This window comes from Eutrigla gurnardus, assembly GCF_963514095.1.
Source record: "Eutrigla gurnardus genome assembly, chromosome: 10".
NCBI lineage: Eukaryota > Metazoa > Chordata > Actinopteri > Perciformes > Triglidae > Eutrigla > Eutrigla gurnardus.
Genome location: NC_139924.1, coordinates 11222555 through 11249741, shown reverse-complemented (window position 1 = coordinate 11249741; position 27187 = coordinate 11222555). Strand labels below are relative to the sequence as shown.

The following is a 27187-nucleotide window of genomic DNA, read 5'->3' as shown; positions in this document are numbered from 1 at the left end:
AAAAACGTTATTGTCTATCACATCGTTATAGAATCTTGTCTTAGGAGCTCACACAGTCAGCGCAAAGAAGCAAATAAATGCAAATTAGCCCGGATGATACAAATGATGTGACGCAAATAAGGCGAATGCGCAAAATTTGGTTCGTTGAAATATTTCAAGCCGAGTGAGAAATTTGCGAGGTGGTGTGGCGCCAAAATCAGTGTTGAGATTCTCCTCCTGGTGTAATAGATAGAACTATGTATCGAAAAAACATGACTTCAGAGATTTACATGAAGGGGGAAATCCTGTGGTTATTTTCATATTTTTTACTATCAACAAAGATTTTACAAATGATCATCATTATGTAGTCTTTTAGCCATTCACTCCAATAAAATCACAGCTAAATTGTTTGGGTTCATACTGCAGTAGGAAACCAGTCAACATGTGTCTTGCTTGTCACGGCTCAATGAAATTCACCAAGCACCTCTGGGTGATGTTATGAAGTCAGACAAGACGCCGTTTGTTTCCCAAACTATCTGATAAGCAACAAAACTGTTTTTTTCACACTCTGGAAGCGTTTCAAAAAAACCTCCCCAAAACTCTTCTCACCTTTTGCATCTCATTGACGTTCTCTGCTTTCGCACTGAGCAGAACCTTCAGATATGACTGCCAGACAGCTTATGAATGTCTTGCAGAAATTGCACAGGGGGATTGGCCACAACAGCCCACATCTAATCAACACCTGTCACTAAGAGAGCCTGTACACTCCACCACACCCACATCCCCTTCCCCTCCACAACTCCCCCTGCTCCTCCTCCAGCCTCTTTTAAATATACGATGGTGATTATCTTCTCCAAAGTGCTTGGGGTATTGGACCTAGTCTGTCTGACAGGCAGAAAATTACACAGGGTGTCCTGGGTAATGTATGCTAAAAGACTGCAGGGATGAGCCACGTTTCCATGGGCTCGCTTCACCAGGAGAAGAGTATTATTGAACTGCAGACCACCCCCCACATTGTGTTTCCTGGATAGAGTAATGTGTAAGAGGAGTGTATAAATAAATATGTAAATGATGGGGAAAAAGATCATCTGCAATCATCCGAAAACAACGCAGTGAGTTTAGTCCGTAAGAAAAAGTGAAACATGTCTGGTTCATAAGAATTAAGGGGTCATTGGAGACAGATGTCACATTGTTTGGGATTACTGTGCTTCGCATTGTTATGAAAACATGTGTCATTATCATTATTAATAATTATCAATCACAGAACCAGATAACGATTATGGGTGAAGAATAATACCACAGAATAGTTCATTTACATTTACATTCTCGCACACAAAAATCACAAACGTTGGCACTGTTCATTTCTAAAAACCACGGATATGTTGATGTTGACGTTTCTGAACCCATAAATATGTTTTTATATCAGCCCTGTATAACACTTACAGAAACACACAATGAAATGTGGTTAGTTTTAGGCAACAAAAGTGCTTGGTCATGGTTAGAAAAAACCTCATGATTTATGTAACGTTATGTTATAACCAGTGTTTGGAATAACGCCGTTTAAAATGAAAATATATACTGAAAAAATAACGGCGTTACCTAACGCCGTTATTTTTTCAGTAACGGGGTAATCTAACTAATTACTGTTTCCGTCGTTACAACGCCGGTATCGTTACTGAACGTATGTGGTGCGTTACTATGAATTGAATTTGTCGGTTGTCGGTTAAAAAAAAAAGGTCAGGATCGTGTTCTGCTTGCGCGCCACTCGTGCCTGGTCTCGGCAGCCTGTTGTCCGTGGAGAAACGTGCAAACTTGCCGCGAGCTGGAGCCGGAGTTGGGGCTGCTGCTGGTCTGAGCGGTGCGCGAGGGCCACGCGGGCCCCGGTGTCCCGCCGTTCTGGTGTTGGACGGGAATCCGGTGCAGCTGTGGAGCGCGGATGGTGAAGACGGTGGTGATGATGATGATGATGATGATGATGATGATGAACGGCGCGGCGGCTCGTGGAGGCACCGGGGTCTCGCCGTCATTATGTCTACTGCTGTGCGCTCTGACCCTGTTTTGTGATATATGACAGACACAGCGTCTCCCACTGTATAATTTCTCCTCAAGTTTTAATTATTCCCGCATGCGAGGTGCGGAGAATGCGATCTCAATTATTATACACAAGACTACACGCTACGCGACTATAGGAGTAACTACAAGACTACAGTTTGCCATCTCATTACAAGAAAAATCCAAATTCTTTGACATAAAGCAACTTTTTTTTTTACAGTAACGCAAATAGTTACTTTCCCTGGTAACTAGTTACTTTTATTATAAAGTAATTCAGTTACTAACTCAGTTACTTTTTGGAACAAGTAGTGAGTAACTATAACTAATTACTTTTTTAAAGTAACATTCCCAACACTGGTTATAACATAATGTAACAGCTAGAGATGAATAAATGTCTTTCGGGAAAGCCATTGTTGACTTTTGGTTTCACACAGGATATGAACAGAGGTCCTGGGTGAAAGTCCTGTGTATGGTGGACCAATCACCACTATTCCCACCTGCCCTTTGTGGAGTTTATTCTTCTTTATTCTCGTAATTATACCACGGAAGCTGGTCGAGAGATGCCCCTTGTTCTGCCTGAATGCAGAAACGGAAGAAAATGTTGACACCAATGCCTTCATTGGAAACAGCTAGAAGCATGAGGCCCTATCGCCTTCTGTGGTTTTCGCAGCTGACTCACACTTACAGTTTTGACCTTTGAAACCTTTAGGCGCTAGAGTGATGTGTGTGGTGTCTGGAAGTGCAATCCATCTTTTTGGACCTTTTTTGTGTTTGTAAACAGTGCCATTTTGAGGGCGGGGCCAAACTGTTTACAAAAAGTGACAGTTTAGTAGTATTTCTGTCGCATGTGAGAACCAAAATCCCAAAGAACATGGATCATCTGGACGTCTTCTTTGATGATTTGACTGTTTTTGCCACAGAAGACGGGCTTTCTGACATTAATAAGCTAACAATTACGTCTACTCCAAAATGGTCTAATGGTAATGTGATTAATCTCCATTTCGAACATATTTCATTTCAACTTTCTTTCAATCATTAATATGCAATCTTATGTGGATATCTGTGGTGGACAGAACAGCAGAGTATGGTAACGGTTAACAGAAGAATCAGATTTTGATCAGCTCTATATTAACCGATCCACTCAAATATGCGAGGGTCGGCCCACTGATGCCGATCATTAGAATCACCTCTAATTAATACTGTTTTGAAATATATTAAGTTAAATGAAAACTCCAAGCCAACCTCAACACTGTGATCTGCTCATTTGTCTCCCTCCGAGTGCCATTTGGTGATCAACCTTTTATTAAAAAGGGATATTAAATCAGGTTGGGGTTACAGACTTGAATGGGAGGTTTATTACTGTTGAGAATCAGTGTTTTCAGTACAGCTGAGGATTTTTTTTTAAATCAAGCAAAAACATAATATGATGGAATTCTGCTTAAAACTGCAACAACCAAAGCATTTCACATCTTCTGTCAGATAAAAGACAGCTAAAGTTTGTGGATTTGGTTTTACCTACACCATGAATGTATTGATGACAGAAATACCTAAGTCCTTTACGTTAGCCCTTTACGTCCTCCAATTTGGCACTTAGGTAGGAAACTCACAACACAACAACGTGATGTCTGCCACCGATCAGGATGCAAAGTGTGCACTCTCTGAACGATTAATGTGCCAATAGACCTCAGCATGACAGAATTCCAGATGAAAGCAAAAATGACACAGGAGTTCTACTTTATCTAAAACACTTCCCTGTGTGAAATACTGGCAGACTTGGACTGCGGTGGAGCAGCGGGTGACACAAGTGTCAGAAAAGCACCCCGATAAGCAACCTTTCTGGATCTGGATCAATCACAAACACACAGCTGATTCATGTTGGGTAAATTAAGCCAACCACAGCTGATTCCAGTCTGGCTTAGACTCAGTGACAGGGCTTATTTTTTTCTATTACATTGACACTTATGCAGTAAAAGGAGGACTTTGAGCAGTGATGTTTTTGGAAACAGAAACAGAAAAATATTTTTTTTATCTGGGCTTTTTGCTGTTGTTTTCTGTTCAGAATGCTCTTGTGTGTTTCATGGATATTTTGTTCAATGTAAGCAATACTGTAAAACTTTTTCTGTTCTATCATACTGTAAACAGTATTATACTGTACCTCCTGTAGTAAACAGTAAAGGAACAAAACTGATTTGCTTTTTACTGGAATGTTTTTGAATGTGAACATTACATGTGGACATACAGTTTCCAACCAAGAAATTTAATGTAAAAACGGTGGAATGTTTTTTCAAAAGTCTATGCAGTTTTTGTAATGTCTGTGTACTTTGATTGACTACATGAACCTTGTGAAGTGAAAACAAGTGTTATTCTTTGAAAGAAAATCATTTCATTTTTAGTCAGATTTCCAGTGTTTTGGTAAAGTTAGTGTGTGCAGAGAAAGATGTGTTCTATTTTGAAATGAAGAGTTAGTATTTAACAAAATGTGTTTTTGAGAAGAAAATGATCCATTTGGCCAATTGTGTTTTGTAGGTGTGAGTCTGTGTTAAGAGTTTAGAAAAAGTATCTGAAGTCTGGGTAAGCACTTGTTAGTGATTGAAAAAAACTGTAACGCATGCAAAAAAAAAACAAGTCACAAGAGCTGCATACCGATATCTCAGCTTTTCACTGGAGGGGTATATATTTTGATAACCAGTCCAGGTACAGCTAGGATCGAGTTAAAAAAGTACTATTTTGACAACAGTCCAAACATTCAACCTGTGATGACAAAACAATAAAAATCACATGTCAAATTCTTCACAGGCAGCGACACAGACGCATGCACTGTATTCTAGGCAGACGCCACCCAGTGTCATGCTTCACTGCTTTACGCTCCCGTCTCTTTCTCAAGCTGTTGTTGCCTTGTGTTGTCTGTGAGTCTACATGCAGATACACACCTGGGCTCTTAAAGGGGTCCGGGCTGTGCAGGTGGTGCTGGAGGGAGCTGGGAGAGTTGCAGGCTGAGCTGGCGTGCTCACTGGGTAGGATTTGAGGAGCTGCCTGGGCCCCCAGAGAGCCATAGTCGGCCAGGGAGTAGGGCGCTCCTCCCCGCACGTCACCGCCGGCCCCAGCCGCGGAATACAACCCATAATCAGGGAACCCTGGGAGACATGGGAGGAGGAGGAGGAGGGGGTATTGGGACTCCGTCATTGACGTTTATAATGACCTTGATTGATTCTTATAGTTTCAGTGTTGCTGTCTTGCTGTTATTTTCCCCTGCTGACAAACGTGTCCATGTGTTGTAATCCACAAAAACAAAAATCAGTCAAAATGTATTGAGAAAAAAAGAATTTCACAGCAGTTGATAACTATCTCTTGTGATGTATCAAAGCATCTTGCAAGTAAACATACTAGACACAGCCAGGACTAATAAACACTGTAGACGGATGAGCTCCTGTGAAATATATTACCAAGGCATCACAGCATCATTCAATAACCAGCACCAACAAAACGCAGAATGAATAAGTCAGCCCAAATGAATTATGTTCCTCCTGTGTTGTGATGTGATACACTGCGACAGCTACAGGGCAGAATTTGCTGCTGAAAAACCTTTAACTAACACAAAATACGGAGATGATTAATAATTATTACATCAGGTTTTGCTGTACTCATGAAACAATGAGAATGAGTCAGAAATTAATTTTAGAGGTGACACTGACCTAGTTGGAAAAGGGCTCATATAGAAAATACTTCTACTCAGGTATTGTGCCTCACTTGTTGTGGAAATGCTCTTTCCTATAAATAAGCGATATATTGTTCACACGTTTTCGGCATCGCTGAGTAAATTCATTGAAAGGTGATACGATGTCACACGAGGGCAAAACCAGAACCTTACTGAGGCTACAGTAAGTCGTCTTTTTCATCCATCATCCGAGAAACCTTGTTAGGCACAGAAACCTAGAACACTGAGTCCGATGCATTTTTTTATATTTGTTGCAAAAACCTGCAAAACAAAAAATTAACAGACTCATCTGGCAGTGAGAGAGCAGCGTGAATATCCCGATCGGTTCCAGGTGGTCCAGTTTGCAGCACTACTGACCACACATCAGAAAGAAGACCACCAATCTCCAACTGACCCTGATCAGCGGCTGCATTACGTCCCTGATCCCAAACTGCTCGACAATCACTGGCCATAATTTGTCCTTGATCTTCTTGATAGTCTTCAGACTGTTTGTCATACAACGCCTTGCTTTGAGCGATGAGGTAGATGAGCTCATCTGTTGATATTTTGAATGTTTGGAGCTCTATGATGGCTCTGAGTGGTCAAACACTTTTTGACTGACGTGAAAAATTAAGAAAATAGTACCTGTTCCGAAAACTTCAAAATCAGTGTGAAAAGCTGATTGACACAACATGAGGTCATATTTATTTTTTAACGTACGATATATTTGGATGAAATAAGCGGACTCAGGGCTACATTTACCAACACAATTGCAGTTGCTTGAGGTGCAATGCTTTTGCAACAGATGCATAAAAACATGGAACAGTATTTGCGCTCTTGGGAGGGTCATGGGGAAATTGGGAGTCCCTGCAAAAAACAACAATTCATTTTGTGTTCTTTATTATTTTTTAGTGAATGGTTTATCCGAGACTGTTTGGTATTTTTTTTCTGGTGAACAAGTGGTCTCGGACGTGGATGTCTCAGGTCTGGATGGTGCAGGTCTGGATTTCTCAGGTCTGGAACGTCCGAGGTCCCCTGCAGAATTCCGACCATGCCTGCAGCGATGGTCCGTAGGCAGTTGTTCGTCTCTCGCTGGTGGCGACATAATTTGGTAATCGTTCTGGCCATTCCATTAATTGCGCAAACCAGTTATATTATTTGCCCATTATTTTGTTTTGTTTTGCGGTTTTGCTGCACATAGCTAGACATTCATTTCTGGTGGACCTGAACCAGTTATCCTCACCTGTGCCCTGTTGTACGCTTTTCCTTTTCCTTTTTTTTGTCATTGCAAGGTCCATGTTAGATACATGCCGACCCATTCATTGCTCTTTTAGAGGCGGATTATGCGCTGTTTGCCCTAAGGCTGTCAGGTTTGATACTACTACGTAAAATGTGGAAGCACAGCATGTGCTGTGTGTGAACTCGCAATTACAGACGCAGCGCAAACTTTGGCAGTCTTAGTAAATCTACCCACAGTGTCCAAAGGCCTTACATGTTATTTTGGGGTAAGATTCCACAAAGCCCAGCAGTTTATCTAGGGTAACTTCCAGCTGTGAGACTCATACGATCGTCTCAGGTTCTCTTCATTTTTAGGCTGGTTTTGTGGATTTCAAGCTAATCATAGTTAAATGTATTGATACCTTGACAGGTTCTAAGGAAATAAACTTAAAACCTGTGGAGGTAACATAAAAATAGTACATCAGCACATTATTAACTAAGGTTAGCACCTCTATGCTAAGGATTTTTAATGACTTACACTGAATAAAATTGAAGGGAAAAAAACGATTAAAATTCTTACACAGGACATGAACAGCGGTTTCCTGGGTGAAGTTCCTGTGTTTGTTTGACCCATCCATCCTCTACTCCCACCTGCCCTACTAGGACTATCACATTATTTATACCTGCATTGTTCTGAGCTAATGACCTAGGTGGGTGTACAGCGGCACTTCAGCATTGAGTTCACTTTAAAGAGCAACTTAGTTAGGGAATGTGTACTTTTCCAGAAAGGATGCAGCACACAAACAAACTCATCCAAAACTTTAATCTACTTTGATGTATAGGCTAATGGCTGGTTGTCCTTGATGTCTGCATAGATTTTGGATCCCTCAGCTAATTGGAAAGAGACAGGCATCCCATTCTGTTATCCTTCAGCCCTCTAATTAGATAGGTAACAAAAAAATGAAGTCCTATCCAAAGATCCCAGGACTCTGTCTTTGCTCTTTTAGCCAAATAATTGTGGCCAATAAAAAAGGAAAACCACTTTCAACAGATACACACCAGGCTGTGTCGATGTTGCTTCAATTAAAAACGTAGGTAATGTCAACCATAGCTGTGAAGGTCTTCTCCCGCAAAGCAATGGAACAAATTACTCATACCAACAGATTCTCAGTAATAAGTCCATATGTCACATAAATGCTCTCAGATATTTTCAGATTTACATACAAACAAAGTATATGGTATATGGATAATCATGCCAAGCAAATTGGCAGCTTTCATGCAGAGCATTCCCTTTGAACCGGCATCTTGTAGATAAAAGGAAGTGCACTATCAAATTATTAATACAATGTGTTATCAGTGATGTTCATGAACTTTGTGTAGGGACCAAGATAATGAGATTGCAGATACAATCTGCCTAAGTTTCCTACATGGCTCACCCTTAGAGATGAGTAAGGATCTCAGACACAGAGGAGTAGAGCCGGTACTCCTTTGCATCAAAAGGAACCAGTGGAGGTTCTGATCAGGATTCATCCTGGGCGCCTTCCTTTTGGAGGTTTTCCAGGCATGTCCAACTGGTAGGAGACCTCAGGGGAGACCCAGAAAACACTGGATATATTATATATCTTATCCGGCTTGGGAACATCCTTTGAGGGGGAAGTCTGGTTCTGCCACTACCAGTCTTGACAACAGAAAATAGATGGATGGAAGTTTTCTTTGGCCTTACATAATACCAATCCTTGGCAATATATATAATAATCAGCAGGGTTTTAGTCTACACTTGTGACTGGCATACAGTATTCATTTCAATAGAATACCAATCCAAGAGACAGTGAGGTGATGGCAGGATTCTTGAAAAACAGGGATTTTTTTCCTTTAATGTGTTGCTTTACCATCTGTCCCTGTGAATTAATTTCCACTGCATGAAAATGGCAAATTCCCCCACCCCCACCCGAGTCTGAATTTGTGTAATAGAGGAGAAAAAGCTCAACATCTGTCCTGTTAGCAGAAAACATTATTTATTTGTTGATGTAAGCAAAAGGAGGTTGGCATTTTAAAAATACCTTAAATGCAGATGCTGTAAATGTGCATGTGTGTGTTTTGGTGATGGTGGCCTGGGTGACGGTAGTACTAACCTTGGAAATACCAGTTTGCACAATCTACTGCCTGGGGCCAAACTGTCACAAGTCCAACATGCCCATGCCCGTGTGTATGTGTGTGTGTGTGTGTGTGTGTGTGTGCGTATGTGTGGTGGTGACCTTGCAGTGTCAGAAATACCAGCTGGTCCAGATCTACACATGAGTGCAAAATTCTGCATTTTTAGTTATACTACTCCCTTCCTCTCTCGAAAAAAAATGTATTCATGTTTCAAAATTACCACTGGGATTTAACAATCTGCAATTACCTTCATTTCCTGATAGTTTTCAAAAGGATAGGGCCCTTTTCTATTTCCGCACGTGGTCGTTTTTCACTCAGAAAAAAAAGGCCTTTTTCAAACTGAATCACAGACAATTAAAGAGCACTTCTTTCCAGCCTAATATGGCAGCTCATAAATAGTTAAGGATGAGCTCATTGTAACGCTCAGGACAGCTAATTTAGTGCCCTGATAAACCATCCTGAAGATTTGTAACAGGACCAACTCCGGCCCGCCAATCAAGCTTAACCTGCTTGATGAATGAATTCCAGTCAAGAACAGACAATAAATCGTTCGTTTTCTTGTGCAGTGAAAAACAAATCCATAACTGATATAGTTGTGGCTTGCAGAGAGGCTTTTCTATCTCTATGGTCCGTACCCTGTCAGTGTGACAGCAATAAACCATTCTTGATGCATATTTTTATAGCATCATCAATCTAACGTATCAAGACTAGTGCAGGTGGCTGTTTCTTGACCTAATCCAAAAGGTTAAGTGGTGTAGATTTGCAGGAAATTTGTTTTAAATTACACTTTTTCCCCCCAGTATCCCTCATAATTGGTCCCCCATCCTAAACATAACCAGGTGTCCTGGGTAAGGAGCACAACTTTATTATGTTTTGAAGAAAAATATCAGTAATATCTGGAGTGTATGCCATAAATTGTACCCAATAAACACAAATTAGCCAAAAGACAAAAAGGGAAGTAATTCAGGAGGCCAGAAAAGGGTCGAGTGGGTCAGGGAAAATGTCCGGCCTCCTATCCCTTAGCTTTCTGAAAATGTGGCCCCTGAACTATATAATTGAAAAGCCCTGGTCTGGTCTTTCACCATGCCTGATCTGACCACTTGCTACAGCAGCAATGTCACATTGCACGTTTAAATTTAAACACACATTTATTTCCTGCTCATAAGTGTACATTGAAAACCATCTAAAACCATCAACCAGCCTATTCAACCAGCTAAGACCATCTAAAACCATCAACCAGCTAAAACCACTAAGACCAGCTAAAACAATCAACCAGCCTATTGAACCAGCAAAAACCATCCACCACCCTATACTACCAGCTAAGACCATCTAAAACCATTAACCAGCTAAAGACCAGCTAAAACCATCAACCAGGCCGTTTTACCAGCTAAAACCATCTAAACCCACCAGCTAAGACCAGCTAAAACCACCAACCAGCTTGTTAAACCAGCTAAAACCATCAACCAGCTGGTCTAAGCTGTTTTTTTAGTAGGGTAGTCTGGTCTGGTCTGGTCTGGTCTGGTCCAGGTTAGCACTGCCTTTCCCCTCCTTAGATCACCCCACACCACTAACAACATCTGCTAACGATAAGAATGTGTGCTGCACAAAACACCAAGAGAAGCACAAAACAAAAACTGCACATGAACAATAGCACATGCATAATCCATCATACTCTTTGGAGTAAACAAACAGCTAAAGACAGTTACACAGCAGCAGTGCTGAGGAGGTGGAAATATGCTCACATGCGAGGAAGGAGAACGGCTAGTGTGACCTAGTTTACAGTAATATATGTGGTGGTGGTGGGGAGGCCAGTGGGATTTTTATCCTCCCTAATTTTGATTTAATCTCAGCCTTTTCTTTTCCACTGTTTTCCATCTTGCTGTTCCCTCAACGGTGCCGTCATGTCGTGTCAACATACAGTTGTTTTTATTGCCTCATGACACAACTCCTGCCACCTAAACCAAGATCGTTGCAGGCGCAAAGCAACGAAGGAAAAGAGTGACCTCATCTTTCAGCAGCGCTCTCTTTGCCTTGGCTGGTTTGGAAGCTATACGGCCCCACGTTATCCTTCACTTTCTCCTTGGCCAGACACCTGCTCTGCTGGCCCTCCATCCACTTCCTCTTCCTCACAATCTAGGTTGCTCTGGTTGCTATTCAAAAGCAAATCATTAGTACTGTGCCTTTTGGCAAAATGGTAATTAATCATGTATAGAAGTCATTAAGTGACAGAAAAACAGAGTTACATTTTATATTTTAGACGTAAATAAGAGACGTTGATTTTTTTTTCTTTTCTGGCAAATGGTAGGTATTGTATTAATAGACTAAAAAATCCGGCCCTATGTGTATCCTGTATTTTTCCAGCTGTAAAGCATTCTGCCTAAATGAAGTGCTTCTCTCATTAGACATTGCCTCCATATACTTCTATATACCTCATCTTCTATTTGCTACCTGCCTCGCCACTCTTCCCCTCCCCCGTTTTCCATCTTCTTTCTCACATAAGTTTCCCTAAAAATTCCTCCACAACCTCTTCACTTCATCAAATACAAACTAGAAGAATAGTAGTGTTAGCTGTGGTGAAGTTGTTAAAGACCTTAAAGACAACAGCAGACGGATTACACATTCTGACTAGACACAACCTTCTTTAGATTACAGTTTAAACAAGGCCGCTTTACGTACTGTTGAATTAATTAATAGACACCATCGTCAAACTGCTGCTCATTTGCAGTTCCTCTCCAAACGTTGTCTTTAAGATAATTATCTTTATAGTGCTTTTATCTTACAATAAGGCATTTTTGTGAGACAAAAATAATTAAGTGATGTGATGTCGTTCAGCGAAATCCGGCTGCTGATGAAAGCTGTGCAAATCAATTGCAAGAAAAATATGTGTCTAGTGTGCACAGACCTTTAAGTTTCAGATTTTTTTTTCTCACAGGGCACATCCATGCAAAGCTGTTATTCATGCAAGCAAATATATATAGTGGGGAAAATAAATATTATGATAATAATCCGTCCATAGTCCATCAACAGAGCTGGCAGGTACAGTAGCTCTTCAGACAACATATGGAAGTATATTTACTACCAAACTGACAAGTAGTGTTAAGCAGCTGTTAGTGTGTGTTTGTGTGTGTGTGTGTGTGTGTGTGTGTGTGTTAGGTTGAGGAAAAGCAAGCCAGACCAGACAAGTGAGAAACTGCATGGAGAGAGCTTTAGGCCACACAGAATACCGACAGAGCGTTTACCTGCCCCTGCGTTCTGCCCGTATGCCGTGTAGCCGCTGCCTCTTCCACGGATCCCCCTACCTGAGCCACGAGCTGCTGCTACCGCCGCTGCTGCCACCGGTCCGTATGCCGGCGCTGGGAAGCCTGAGCAAACAACAAACAGGACGCCACACAATATTCATTTCTTCTTCAGATCGAGCTTAGTCAGTTCAAATCACAAAGACGTTCGGTTTAATAGGATGTGGAACATTGAAAAGTGTGTGAGTTTTCCATGATTGCTGCTGTTATTGCAGTATGATGTCAGACATTTTGATTTGCCTATACATACAGTATATAACCAGCTTCCTCTTGGATGCCTGGCGGACCCGGAACATGTCCCAAATTCAGCAATACAAGAAAAAAAATAGAATATATAGAGATACTTCTGGAGTGTCATGATTGATAGGAATTACTTTTGTGCATGTCTTGACATTGTTTTTTTTTTCATGAAAAACCCTGCATAATATCCATTTAAATGATACATAACTCTTGAATTCAAACTGTATATGTCAGCCCCATCTATCACCTAGATGCCTCAGTGGTGTGAAGGTAGACATCTCTGAGTGACTTGAACAAAGTGGGATTAGTAGAGGTTAATGACTAGATGGGGCCGGTGCCTTGCTTGCTCTCTCTGAGATGCTTACCACCCAGGAAAAGCCTGTGTGGCATTAAATCAATTTCATGGACCCTTTATTGCTGGAAAGATAAAGCCACTATTTAGATTGCAGCTGGTTTTCTGGGTCTTGGTACTTAACTTGTCCTATGGGGGTTCTGGGATCTGGGACTGAGGATAAAGACAGTGAAAGAGCCTAAAGGACAAACAAGGTGGCTGTGCAGTTTGTAAATTTCTCTTCAATGTATTGATCTTTCTATTCCTTTATCTTCTTCGTTTTCCTTGCTGTCCTGGTTCTTTTTGCTTAATGAGGGTGTAGTATAAAAATGTCTTCTCTGTTCTCTTCTCGGCTTCTTTTTCTAATATGACATCTATATACATTCCTTGACTATATGAGATGTTTGTGTGGACTGCTTGCATACTCCAAATGGAATAAATGATACATTGTAACATAGTAGGTACCTCCAAATGCATCTAACCTAATTTAAATCGAATAAATAATAAAGAAGTATTTGTAGCAGCATAATCATTTAAATATGACTAATAGTAATAATAGTTGGCCACGGCAGCAGGAAAGAAAGCACAAAGACTGCAGGAGAATATCTTAAGTTGGTAACGTGCATTACTCAGACATGAATGCATAGAGATGGAGAGCGAGAGGAGCTCAAAGGATGTCCCCTGACACTCTAGGGGTATAGAAGCATAACTAGGGGCTGGTCCTAGGCAAGCCTGAGCCAGCCCTAGCTATAAGCCTTATCAAAGAGGAGAATCCTAAGCCTACTCTGTGGAGAGGGAGTCTCCCAGATTCCCACTCTAGCCAATGCCTTTGCCTCCATTTCTACTTTTGGTCTATTCTTTGGTTAGTACACCAGGCTGGCCTCGTTCTTCTTTGAAAAATGGTAAACAGAGTGCAGCTGAGGGGTCAGGAAGGGGGATTGTGATGTTGTGACAGTTCAGATCTCGGTGCCCAGCCATGTCTCCTCAGCAACAGCTAGTGTATGTGTGTGGGTGTGCGTGGGTGTGTGTATGTTTGTGTGTGTGGGTGTGTATGTCTATGCATATGTCTCTGTGTATCTCTGTGTGTATATTTGTGGGGGTGGGAGGCTTGGGTTTCATGGTGTTCTTTGTTGTTCATATCTTGTTTCGTTTTTGTTTTGTTCGCTTTTATTTTCTGTGAGGCACTTTGTGCTACTGTAAAGTATGAAAAGTGCCATATAAATAAAGTTGGATTTGATTTGATTTGATGGTGAAGAACACAAATTCACTATCAGCTTTGAAGGAGCTACAAAGGTTAAACACTCCATCGTCATGAGCCAGCCGACCTTGTGTCTCCTTGTCAATGTGTTTGGGGGGTGTTTGAGGAAGTCGAAGTTTCCACTGCTGATTAGAAATGGGGATCGACTGAGTAATGGACTGTAGAGCGCTACAAATACAATTAAATGACAGATAGAGACAGCAACTGCTACTTCTTAATCTACAAGGGGTGCAGTCGAATAGTCTTTTTTGCTTAGGAAGGTTCCTAACTGAAGAAGTGACCCGGAAGTAAACAAGTGGCCGCCATGATAAGAGCTGTTCGAATTCTCTAAATGCAAAGGAAAGGAGCTCCAATGCTTCCTTTCAGAGCTCCTTTAGCATAGGATGCAACGGACCTTCCTATGCGATAGGAAAGGAGATTACGCCGACCCATAATTCTTTGCGAGAGCAACATTTAAAGTGCCGCACACCTCGGCCGTTCATGAAAACAAACGATATGTGCATTTGCATATTTAACATTAACTTTCATGCAGACATATAGTAATTGGAATAGTGTCGATAAATGTGTGTGGACAGTGATAATAATCGAATGTTTTTTTTTTTTTTTTCATTTATTTCAATCATGTTACAAATGTTTGACAAAAACGAAACTAAAACCACAAATGAAACGTAAATAAAGCAAACGGTCAAACATGAAGGAGGAGCTGCTGGACCTGAAGCCGGTCAGTGAACCAGCTGTTTATAAAACCAACATGGGGAGAAGTGGACGACGCGTTTTTTGTAGTCCATTATTGTAGTTTCTCCAGCGCAGACGCACGTCAATCGCCGGTGTCGATCATCAGCTGTCAATCATCAGCGGCCGCGTTATAATGACGTAGCTTAGTGAAAGTCCGGTCGGATTCTCTGAGCACCGCGGTCGACTATTCCTAAATCCTTTTGAGTTCTCCTATCGCCTTTCCTTAACCCCGTGACGTTTTCCCCAGAGGTCAAGGAATAGGAGATAGGAATAGGAGTTAGGACCTTATTTTTTGACTATTCGACTGCACCCTCTGTATTGTGTTTTTTTTACATGCTGCTGGTATTTTGCAACACAGTGCATAAGTCTACTGTTTCTTCATGTAAGTTGAACTTGAACTTTTTTCATCCCATTGAGTGGAAGTGACCTCACGATCTGGCCAGGATAGACTCAGGGGCATGAGCAAATCCTGGAATCCAAGATCCAGTGGCTGGCCAATCGGATCTCCCGGTTTCCTTCAGAGTGTGAGCCCAGCTGTTACCTCTGGAACACTAAGCTTGCGATAGAGATGTGTGTCGCCCCAGTGTTCCCAGATTTTCAAACTAAAACCTTCCTCCTACTCAAGTGGATGCTTCAGTGTGGCTTCCATCATCTCCTAGCTCACCAGGGAGGGTTTCAGACCATGACAGGGTCGGAGAAACCAATCACTGGCTTGTTCCATGAAGGTGTTCTCCTCTGAACTGAGGAAGATGTTTGAATGTGTCATGGCGATGTCTTTCTTTCTGTCTGGTGGTGTTGAGGTTAAATGCTCAACAAGTTGGTTTTTGTCTAGCTAGACAATATCAAGACCAACAAAATGTGCAGATACATGTTTAAATCATTCTTCACCATGGAAACAGCAGCTTGACAAAAGATGTTGATCGGATTGGGATGAACGTGATTACATTGGCAAAAAAGTGATAAGAAATAAAGTCCCCCTTTCCACCTAGTCTTAGCATGTGATCTATAGACCATTTTGGAGTGGACATCACATTTATACTTCTGTGGATCCATATTCCGTTGTGATTTAATCAGTCACACATGACAGCGCTACTACAGAACTCTCACTTTCTGCCACAAGTTTGGCTCCGCCCGAATTATAAGTCGTCCCTGTTTATTAACAAAAAAGGTCTATATCTGGATATTTTATCCATCCATCCATCCATCCATCCATTGTCTACCGCTTATCCTGTATTCAGGGTCGCGGGGGGGCTGGAGCCGATCCCAGCTGTCATTGGGCGAAGGCAGGGTACACCCTGGACAGGACGGGATATTTTATCCCAATCATGATAAACACATGTTAATACAGGTGTATGCAAGGATGACAAGGATGAATATCAGAATGATAATGCGAAACTTAGAAAATCCCCAAATCTGAATCACATGTCAGATACAGACTACATGCTAACACTAGGTGGAGATGCAAATAAGCAGGTTAACGGTAGGGGACAGTCTAGATGGGTTGCATGTACAATATCAGATCTGAAGTATAGTTTAGTAAGTGTTGCAGTCAAAACTCTAGTATAAAGAACAGCTTTATTGTCAGATCTTAAGCTACAAGCCAAAACTTGTTGGTCAAACATTTTTCTATAGAGTACAAGTGTGTTTTGACTTTCAGGTTTGTTTTGTTCTCCAGGCAGGACAAGTAGTTGTGGCAGACATCCCTGCTTCTACAAATTACTGTCCCATAACTATTATTAACAATGAGTGTGTTGCACTATGGATGAAAAGTGGGTTCACAGACAGCGGGACGGACCTCTGGATTTTAGCATTAACTCACTCCAAAAATGGACCCACCTTCATTTCTGATATTTGGAGACATAGTGATGACAAACAGACACTACAAAGCAATGCACAACATAGCCTCCAAATTGCTGCACACACACAGGCTGCAATGGATGCCTCCAGAGCGAGCTAATGGGGCATTTCACACGGCTATTTTTGAAGGCATTAAGGCACAGCAAGAATCCAATTGGAATATCCATCCGTCCCTCTACTCAAAATAGACAACCTATGCTCTGAGTAAAACATGTTTTTTTCCTTTCTCCCATCCCAGCAGTGAGGGTATAAAGCCTGCAACCTATTGCTGCCTTACTCAAGACGAGTGTTACACAGGTGGCAACCTTAGGTTCTGGAAGGTTGCCACCTTTAAGTGCCTTAAACCTGCATTCTCTCCTCTGGCCATCAGGGGGCGACTCCTCTGGTTGCAAAAAGACGTTGTTGAGAATTCCATTAAGAATGGCTCAAGGCAGGAGTAGTTGTACGATCTGTGGATTTCACCTGACCCAGGGTTCTGAATCATTGCCAGATTGGAAGCAGTGGTTGAGAAAAATGGAATTACAGTGTTTTCACAGTATTATATTATTTTCCATGTTTCATGCTGTACAATTGAAATATATATCCAGGATATATCCTCATCAGTCATGTGAGATAAATGTTTTCCACATATTTGGCATTCAATATCCCGTTTAGCACATCCACTCTTTTTCGACAAAGGCCCAAACCACCTTGAGCAAGCAAATATTCAATTCAAAATAGTTTTCTAATGTGCTATTTAAAAATATATTTAAAAAAAAGAATACATATCTTAATGGAAACAGCAGCTTAAACAAACAAACAAATGGTGTGTTAAGTACGATATGACTCCGTTATTTGATTCAAATATAATCAAACATAAATGCCTACTTCTCTCTTCAGTTGATGACTTTTAAGAATTAAAAGTAACTATCGCCAGATTCACACTGGATGTGGTAATCGCCAGCAGGAGCCTGGTTGTTCACAACAGAAACGCATTTCTCTGAGCGGGTCAGCAAGCAATTCTGATCTGATCTGTCTGTCTGTCTGTCTGTCTGTCTGTCTGTCTGTCTGTCTGTCTGCCTGTCTGTCTGTCTGTCTATCTGTCTGTCTGCCTGCCTGCCTGTCTGCCTGCCTGCCTGTCTGTCTGCTTGTGTGTCTATGTGTGTGTATGTTTGTCTTCTCTTCGCATTCGCCCCGTTTAGGCACAGCTGACGAATACTTGGAATAAATACATAACATATACATAACATTAAAAAGCAAAATCACAAACAGCAATGACACTAGGATATTCCTAATATACTGTATATAGTGGATGGATTTTGAAATTTGATCGTGTGGGAGGTGGAATTTAAACTCTGGGAGAATAGTAGGGAGTGAGAGGAGGAAATTTAAAAGCGTGGGATGCATATTATTTTATCATTAATCAGAATGAGATCATTTATATCATATAATATATCATTTATATCGTTTGTAGTAGATTAGCAGTGTATTTTCTTGCCAGATTGGCTGGCGGCACACAGTGATTATAGACCAAACAATCTAGAAAATATTGCTGAAGATTGCAAGCTGGTCGTTTATGAACAAATTGGTTTACAAGGGAGGCAGAACTTTGCCAAAAATCACATTGCTTCCACGTCCAGGGTGAACCTGGCGTTAGAGTTACATTTCGTAAGAATGACACTGCTCAATTATTTCACCTTATTTTGATGCAGGTCGTACTATTGTAGCTCCGTGTAAAAGATAGCACTATCTTGTGTTCGGAGGTGGCAATGAAAAGCCTTGCCTTTGTCTGTGTCTCCACTGATATCTGTTTGCATAACCGATGAGTCACTAATCAAAAGTGAAACATCAATTCCAGGCATGGTCGTCAACAAACAGGTGAGCAGAGAGACGGTAGAACGAAACCAGGGAGGGGGGGAGTTTTATTAACTGGGCCTGCAGAGGAAGTCACATCTAAGAGCCGGTGACCTTGGCGCTTCACGAGCACACACATGCATAAACAGGCACTGCAGTGCCACCACCTCCACTCCCATCAGAGACTAACATGTCCTCCAAAAATGGACTGTGACAAATACAAAAAGACAATTTGTTTCTGTAAAATGGGCAAAAGACGGTAAAGTGGCAAGAGGAAGTTGAGGAAGAAGACGTTCCTGTCACTGAAACACCACCATGGAGACAGACAGGAAGTCCAATGTAACCACATCAATGCAGCACAGCGAACCGTCTCCATTCCCCACGTACACCGTTTATAAGAAGTGGACAGAGTCATCATGATGTCGATCATTGGTTTGTGGACTACAGTTTTTAAGCCTCAAGTTCGGCATTTTGACTGTTGCTATCTTGGATTTTGGCAGATCTGCACCCTGCGAAGCAACCCGAGCGGATCTTGATCCATCCATCCATCAAAGTAAGCTTCATTATTCAAGGTCAACTTTACAGCTAAGTGTTGAAGTCATCTTAGTAGCTAACTGCGTTGGTAGCGTGGTAGCATGGTAGCGACTGTAGCCAGGCCATTGTAGCGACCTGTCAATCTAAAGCATCCCCTGCTTTACTAAAAGCACATTATGATGTAATGAAGAAGACGTGAAACTTGAGACCATAAACTCATAAGAGTTTAAATCAAGTGACAAGTAGGGCCATTTTCTCATAGACTTCCATGCAATCAAACTAATTTTTACAACCAGAGGAGTCGCCCCTGATGGCCAGCAGATAGAATGCAAGTTTAGGGCGCATAAGATTTGGCTTTATTTTTCAGAACCAGAGGTTGCCATTTGTTCACTATGAAGCCTGGAGTCATGGAGAAACAGTCACAGAGAAAGAGAAATCAGTAATGAAACCAATGGAAGTTGCTCTAAAATGGCTTCATCTATAGCAAATATACCAAAGCAATACCAAGATAGGAGCGTGAAGTGTAATCATTGCTACAGCCATTTACCTCAGCGCTGCATCTCCCACACACATTACAGGCTACATTCAAGGAAGAACTAAATGATGTGTGAAAACAGAACAAGGCAAAAGAAGCCGGCGTTGAATCCGCATGAACATGAAGACGCTGCAATAAGACATTGTTAAATGGAGCCAAGAAAAGCTGGTGGAATAGCAGGAGGAGGGGGACTTCACACAACGCCGACACGAGCCACTTTGTTTGACCTCCTCTGAATTGGGTCCCTGGCGAGGATTACGGGCAGTGCTTGAAAAAGATGAGCTCCTTGCTTTCTCAACGGTTAACCTCTATGGCGAGCCAGCTCCTCTAAATCCCTCAACACTGTGAGGGGAGAGGGAGGGGGCGGTGGAAGAGAAAAAGGCTTTTCACCTTTCACGTCAGAGCACCAAGGTCGTTCTGGTGATATCTGGAAATCACTGGCAAAGTGAGAAGAACTGGCGGGGGAAAAGGCAAAAATCATTTCCGGGGGGGAAGCTACGGGATTAAGAACAAAGCCGGAAAAAGTTCATGCCAAGCAATCAGTTCTACCTTAACAGTGTCTGTATGAAGGGAATAATAGGACAGACATACAAGTGCAGACCCACTTGGCAGAGAAGACCTGTCAATGTCATTACGGAGGCAGATACACAAAGCATCATGGTTGTGATTAGAGCTACACACTCTGGGTGCGAGCCCTTGATCCCCCACTCAGCCTCGGGGGATGCTCTACCATCAGGAACACATGGAGCCACCACTGTTCATGAGGAAGGGCAGTTGGAGGAGATATCACAGTTGGAGGAGGCTGGGATTTGACAATGTGTCTTGGCCAACCCTAGTGGGCCACCGGCTGTGTGTGTGTGTGTGTGTGAAGAATGACAGCAGCCTGCTGTGTTCCCTGGTGCGCTGTGGTCTGTGGCCTTGAAGGCAACACAGTCCTGAAGGTGGTGTATTTTAATCCCATTTCCTCCGGCTTCGTCACACCATGGGGCGCTTGGAGCGAGCAATCCATTTCTCCGCTCATATCCATCCCAAACCTTTCGTGTTTTAATTGATGCAGTCAAAACTGGGAATGCACGGCGGTGTAGGGGGTAGCACTGTCACCTCACAGCGAGGTTCGATTCCTGGTTCAGGTCCGGGTTCCTTCTGTGTGGAGTTTGCATGTTCTCCCCGTGTTAGTGTGGGTTCTCTCCGGGTTCTCTGGCTTCCTCCCACAGTCCAACGACATGGAGGATGGGGATAGGTTAATTGATGACTAAATGTCCCGTAGGTGTGAATGTGAGCATGAATGGTTGTCTGTCTCTACATGTCAGCCCTGCGATAGACTGGTTACCTGTCAAGTGTGTGCATGCCTTCGCCCAATGACAGCTGGGATCGGCTCCAGCCCCCCGCGACCCTGAATACAGGATAAGCAGTAGACGATGGATGGATGGATGGTCAAAATGAGGAACATTGCATTGTGAATATTTCTCCCGGCTACAGTGAGATCTTTGGCAAAGTTTGCACAAGACCTTGACAAATTGCAGGGACGTGGCTCAGTTGATTCTTAAGAGGGTTTGAACCCAACCTGGCCGAGCTGTGGCTCGTCTCTGTCCGGATGAACTTCCTGAGTTTTCGTAACATGAACGTCGTAGTTCTACTGTACATGCCGAAGATGATCTCACAGCGAGCTGTAGAATGCTATATCAAAGCATTATAAAGTACTATGCAGTTACTTGGTGTCTCCAGGCGGTAACCCCCAGTTCTTAAAAGTCATTGCTAAACATGAACATATTTAACTGTCCCATCTGTCCCTGAAACAACACATCTCCACTACTGCTGCTTGGTCTGTACGCCTGTCATGTGACAGTTTAGCTAGCTCACGTTATAACACCATTGATCAAACTTAGCAGCATAAGCATGTTAGCAGAAGTATCATGTAACAGCTTAGCTGGCTCACGTTATAACACCATTGATCAAACTTAGCAGCATTTTAGCAGAAGTATCATACATAATCATATCATACATAACAGCATTCATACGGGAATAATTCTCTCGGTGATATGACATTTACTTTCCACTATGACTGAGCACAAATGGAGCTAAGCCTCAGGACAAAAAATATCATTCGTTTTCCAATGTGATCACTGAGGACGTCATCAGTAATAAGACAAAATTCATTTGACAAATCTCAGCACTGAATGTCCTGGACATGATGGCAAAGTACAACTTAATTTAAAGCGTTCAGAGATTTGTAGCCTTGGGTTTTTCGTTTGTATACATTCTGGGTTTTCCCACCAGATTAAGTCCATTTAGCTGGATCAGTACAGTGAGTACGGGTCAGTGTACTCACCACATTGATAATTGTTAGCTCATTAATGTCAGACTGCCCATCTTCTGCTGCAAAACATAATCAGAGACGGCGTTCAGATGATCCATATTGTGTGATTTTAGCGCGCACATGTGACAGAGCTAATACAGACTATCACTTTCTGACACCAGTTAGGCTCCGCCCACAAAATACTTCATCGCTGTTTGCTATGCTTTTCTGGTGCCATTCATTTCCTGTATGCCAGGGTTACCTTCCTGGTAAAAACCTTAGTAACTAAATATATGTTTTGCTCAAATAGTACAGGTTTCAATAACAACGGCATTAACGTGTAAAATAAAAGCAGTAGCAACTCTCTGCATCGTATCAGGAGATGGTTTTGTCACATATTGGCAGGGAAGACAGGGAACTGGCACAGCAGCTCACCTCCCTGTCTGCCAAATAAAGCATGAAATCAGGTTTTAAGTGTGGAATGCTGATGACTAGCTCTCCATTTCCCATTTTAAAGGTATTTACAGGTTATGAATGGGGAAATAATGGTTTAGTGTCCCCTTTTCAAATCAAATTTGATTACATTTCCCTGAGATTAGAGGGAATTTGTTGTTTGAGCAGAGCTGGAGAGTAGAGTCTAAAAGAGGAGTGTCAATGTATTTTGTCAGATTTGATCCAATCAAATTGATTCAAACTTCTACATAGACCTTATGTTGTATTCAAGTATGCAGTATTCTACTATCCAAGAAGGGAATGTTACATTAACATATTGCATTTAGTATTGTAACATTTGTAATGGATAAAAAAAACACACACAGTTCATAGCGGTGATGTAACGTTTCCTTACTCTTGCACATGCTCATAGCCTCTTTTGGGATCTAATGATGTTATCTACTTGATTTGTTTACATTGAGTAAATGCTAAGCATATTTCGATTATGTTTACTTTTTTGAATAAAAAACATATATTTTGATTTGATATATTTCAGTTGCATTTTACTAAAAAATATTGTTCAATGTTTATGATCATTTTTTTCAGTCATTTTCATCATTACATATTAGGTTGAAGGGAAGATTAAAGTTAGGTTTAGGTTCAATAAGAGTAAGGGATAGGCTTAGGCAAGGAATGTCAATGAAGGTCAATGTGTGTGAGTGTGAGAAGAGGAATGAAAGAATTTAAGAGAACTTACCAGGGAATTGGTAGCCATAGCTTGGGGCAAAACCAGTGTAGCTTCTACCGTATGTAGCTACAATGTTAGGATAACCTGGAGAGAAGGCAAAACAATGTACATATGTATTTGAATCTCATCTGAACTTAAACAACATCATAATACAATCATGTACCAACAATTTTGATCACGTACATAGGTATCAAATCTATGCCAGCAAATATGCTGTCAGGGTGAGGAGTTAGAATGCAACCAGTTGATCTATTACCCGACAAGAACACTGCGCTCCCAAAATGCAGGGTTACTTGTGGTTACAAGAGTCCAAAAGGGAGCGGGAGCCAGAGCCTTCAGCTATCAGGCTCCCCTCCTGTGGAACCAACCACAAATTTCAGCCCGGGGTACAGACACCCTCCCCACATTTAAAAGTAAACTTAACACTTTCCTTTTTCATATTGCTTACACTTAGGGCTGGCTCAGGCTTCTCTTGAACCAGCCCTTAGTTAAGCTGCTATAGGCCTAGACTGCTGGAGCTCCTTTCTCCTCCTTCCTCTCCGTATCATTCATGTGTTTGTGCTTTCTCTCCTCTCAGGTGCAGCTGGACTGTGGTTGTACCAGCGGCCGTCGACCAGCCCAACACCTTCTGCTATACTTGGTCATATTTCTATTATTACACTACTGTTTCTGCTTTATTATTATCATTATACTATTTCCTCTGCTGATGTTATTTTTATTGGTCATTATCTTCTCCTTTTTTCTGTTATTACTGTTATTACTGTGATTAATGCTCTCATTACATGTATCATTTCTCTCATATGGATTGACTATCTTGTAATTGTTATTGTTTATTCTGTACACATGACATCCATCCTGGTGGAGGGATCCCTCCTTAGTTGCTTTCCCTGAGGTTTCCTCATTAAGGGAGTTTTTCCATCATCGTCATCGATGGAGGATCCCGAGACAGAGGATGTTGTTGCAGATGGTAAAGCCCTCTGATTGTGCAGATTGTAAAGCCCTAAAGCAGGGGTGGGGAACCTTTTTCATATCAAGGGCCATTTACATTTTTTATTCAAAATCGTAGACCAATAGCTTTAATGGAAATAACACCCATGGTGAGATGGTTGCAATTAACGTGTTTATTGCTGAAAGACAACAAAATGTCCTCTTTTCAGAGTGCAGCCGGAGCCACAGTGTGTTTACCAGGCGGCAACCTCCGGCTCTGAAAAGTGAAGCCAAGTTGAAGTGCCTACAACCTGGATTCTTTCTAATGGCCAGCTGAAGGCATCTGGTCTGGTTGCAAAAAAAAAAGTCTGATTTTATAGAAGTCTATGAGAAAATTACCTTACCCTGATCCCAGTAAACATTGTAAACATGAGTTTATGGTCTCAATCTCTAGTTTCAAGTCTTATTCAATACAGCATAATGTTCATTTAGTAAATATGGCCCATTTACACTCAAATAGACCATAAAGCAGGTTCAGTCAGGACCACTTTGTCAAAAAGAATCTTTATTTATTTGCAAGTTTCATTTGGCGGTATGGTACTGTTCTGGGACTCCCTGCTCTTCCACGCGCTTGCGTGGAAAGCCTGAGGCAGGAAGAGCACCTTCCTGCCCTTCATGAGCCCTCATGAACGGCATAAGCAGGGAGCGTAGCAGCAAGAAAAACCCCAGACAGAGCAGACCAACAAGAACAATGGTAAGGTACATAACAGATGACAGGAGGAGCTGGGGTGGAGGTGGGTTGAAAAAGCCGGCAGAGGAAGCAATGAGGGAGGTCAGGCTAGAGCGGTTTAAATAGCGCGCTCTGAATGCAATTTCCCAATAGGAAGCGGGTACGGGGAGTCAGCTGAGCCGTCAGCTGATCTCCTCGGTTTTGACAGCTACGCTGTTGCTGCTGATTTAGAGCTTGACGTCGTGGCCTGCCAGAACTAACGCTACGCTTGATTTATGCTTTAGTGGGATGTGTTGGGACCTAACCGTTAGGACTACACAATGCGGCCTACAGAAGCCTACACATGCGGCCAGGACAAAGGGACAAAGGGGATTAAAAACTACACCGCCATTTTAGTTTCACATCTCACCCAGGTGAGAGATGCGACGCCACCCAACCATCCTATTGGCTGACATCTTCAGGGAACCCCGGGGGGTCCCCTGGAGCGGCCTGAGCTTTATAAACCGAAGCCGCCCGGAGAACGTTCTCTTATTCACTCTTACTCCGACTCCTACTCTGGCCTCTTCCTACAACCGGCGCAACACCACGTTGCAACGGGAGGCGACCCCCTCCCGCAGCGCACCGCTGCAACAAGAGGAACCAAGCCGGTTCCTGCCGTCCAGCTACCAGACGCTGTCTGAAGTAAGCTGACTAAATCGCCAAGCCGCGATTATATCGCCGTCCGTGGAAGAAAGAAACACGGACTGTTTTCTTTATTTGAGTTTGATCAACGAGAGGAAACCCGCTCCGCTCTCGTCTGGACGAAGCCGACTCATCACGTCCCCCGCTGACGCCGGGGACTCACGAACCACCGCCGTTACGGAACGCCGTCATCGTCTTACGCAACGATACCAGTAAGAGGCTATCAGTCTGGGCAGAGACACAAGTGATAGTGTAGGATATGCTTGTAATTCTTGTTAATGTGTTTTAAGTTCTGATCGCGGACCGCCGAGTCCGTTGGTTCATGTGCTGCTGTATTTGAATGCTGATCGTGATCGCCTCTGGGTTGATTTCTGTAACAGTGTTTTCGACTAACCTCCGCCATATTCGCGAGCTCAGAAAGCCTCTACTATCAGTTAAAAGACCGGTCTCGCGGAATAAACGCCAGTTCATTCACGCGAGCCCGTGTGATAACGGCACGCTTTCTGTCCCTCCGAATATCGCTCGCGCATCCTCTCTCTCTTTGTTTGTGCCCCGCTAACACACACACACCGCACACACGTGTCCTAAGCCAGCTGTTCCCGGCGGGCGCTAGGGACATAGCTACATCTGGTGGCTACATACGGCTATCTCTCTCTCTCGCTACTCCGTCAGACCTCAGTGGCTCCGCCCCTGACCGCTGCGAGGAATAGCTCCACCTCTCTCTCTCTCTCGCTACCCCATCGAACCTCAGTGGCTCCGCCCCTGAACGCTGCGAGGAATAGCTCCATCTGGTGGCCGCACATCAGCTATCTCTCCCTCTCTCTCTCGACACGCACGCACGCACGCACACACACACACACACACGCACACGCACGCACACACACACATACGCACACACACACTCCACGTGTGTCTCTCCTTCTGTTTAGCTTAGTTTTGTGTGTTAGGTAGTTAGGTAATAAGGCTTTGTTAATTGCAGTGTTATTGATTGTGATCATTATTACTGATTTTAATAAATCTTATTATATTATAACTAGCGGTCTCTTGTGCTTGTTGTGTGTATGTCACTGGATAACAGCAGGTTGTGAAGGCTAGTGCTTGAATTTCACGCCTTTTTATTGTTCGATTGGTTTTGTACTCCTATGCCAATGATCACGATGATTGGCATGTGAGTATAAAACCTTCATATTGAGACTGAATACAGTTTTAGGTTATCTTTTCCCTGATCCCAGGGTGGTGCCCCGTTTATTCATGATTATATCATGATAATATATTAAATATAATTATTAATACCGATAATCATATTGATATTGATAGTTAACTGTTGATAACCAAATCTGCTCCTGCTACAACCCCAACATAAATGGTGCCCCGTGTGAGGGCTTCTTAAACCAGCTTTATCCAGAGATTTATGCACAATAACCTGAGAATTATAGTAATAATAACAATAATAGGAATTGTTGTTATTGATATCATTGTTTAGAAATCGATGTTCAAGGATCGATTTGTTTGCTCCCTGTTACTATTTGCCAAGCAAATACAGTTGAGGGTTGCATATGCATGTTGTGATTAGCCATTTATTGTTTGACAACAATACTAACAAACTACGCAGTGGTAGGGATACTAAGACGCGTTATAACACTGTTATTACTCACCA

General features: G+C 42.4%; 1 protein-coding gene across 7 annotated transcripts in view; it reads right to left on the bottom strand.

The window, feature by feature from the left end:
* The window catches only part of LOC311019813 (RNA-binding protein Musashi homolog 2-like), a 185293-nt gene that overhangs the window by 7443 nt on the left and 150663 nt on the right, over positions 1–27187 (bottom strand). For 3 of the 7 annotated variants that reach the window (XM_084019411.1, XM_084019412.1, XM_084019410.1), the window contains exons 10-12: positions 23202–23276; positions 12337–12459; positions 4962–5165 (exon numbers count right to left, since the gene is read on the bottom strand). In XM_084019411.1, the coding sequence (XP_083875537.1) occupies positions 4962–5165; positions 12337–12459; positions 23202–23276 (402 nt within the window). The remainder of the gene's footprint in view (positions 1–4961; positions 5166–12336; positions 12460–23201; positions 23277–27187) is intronic. The other 4 variants (XM_084019414.1, XM_084019413.1, XM_084019416.1 and 1 more) reach the window with 2 other exon arrangements.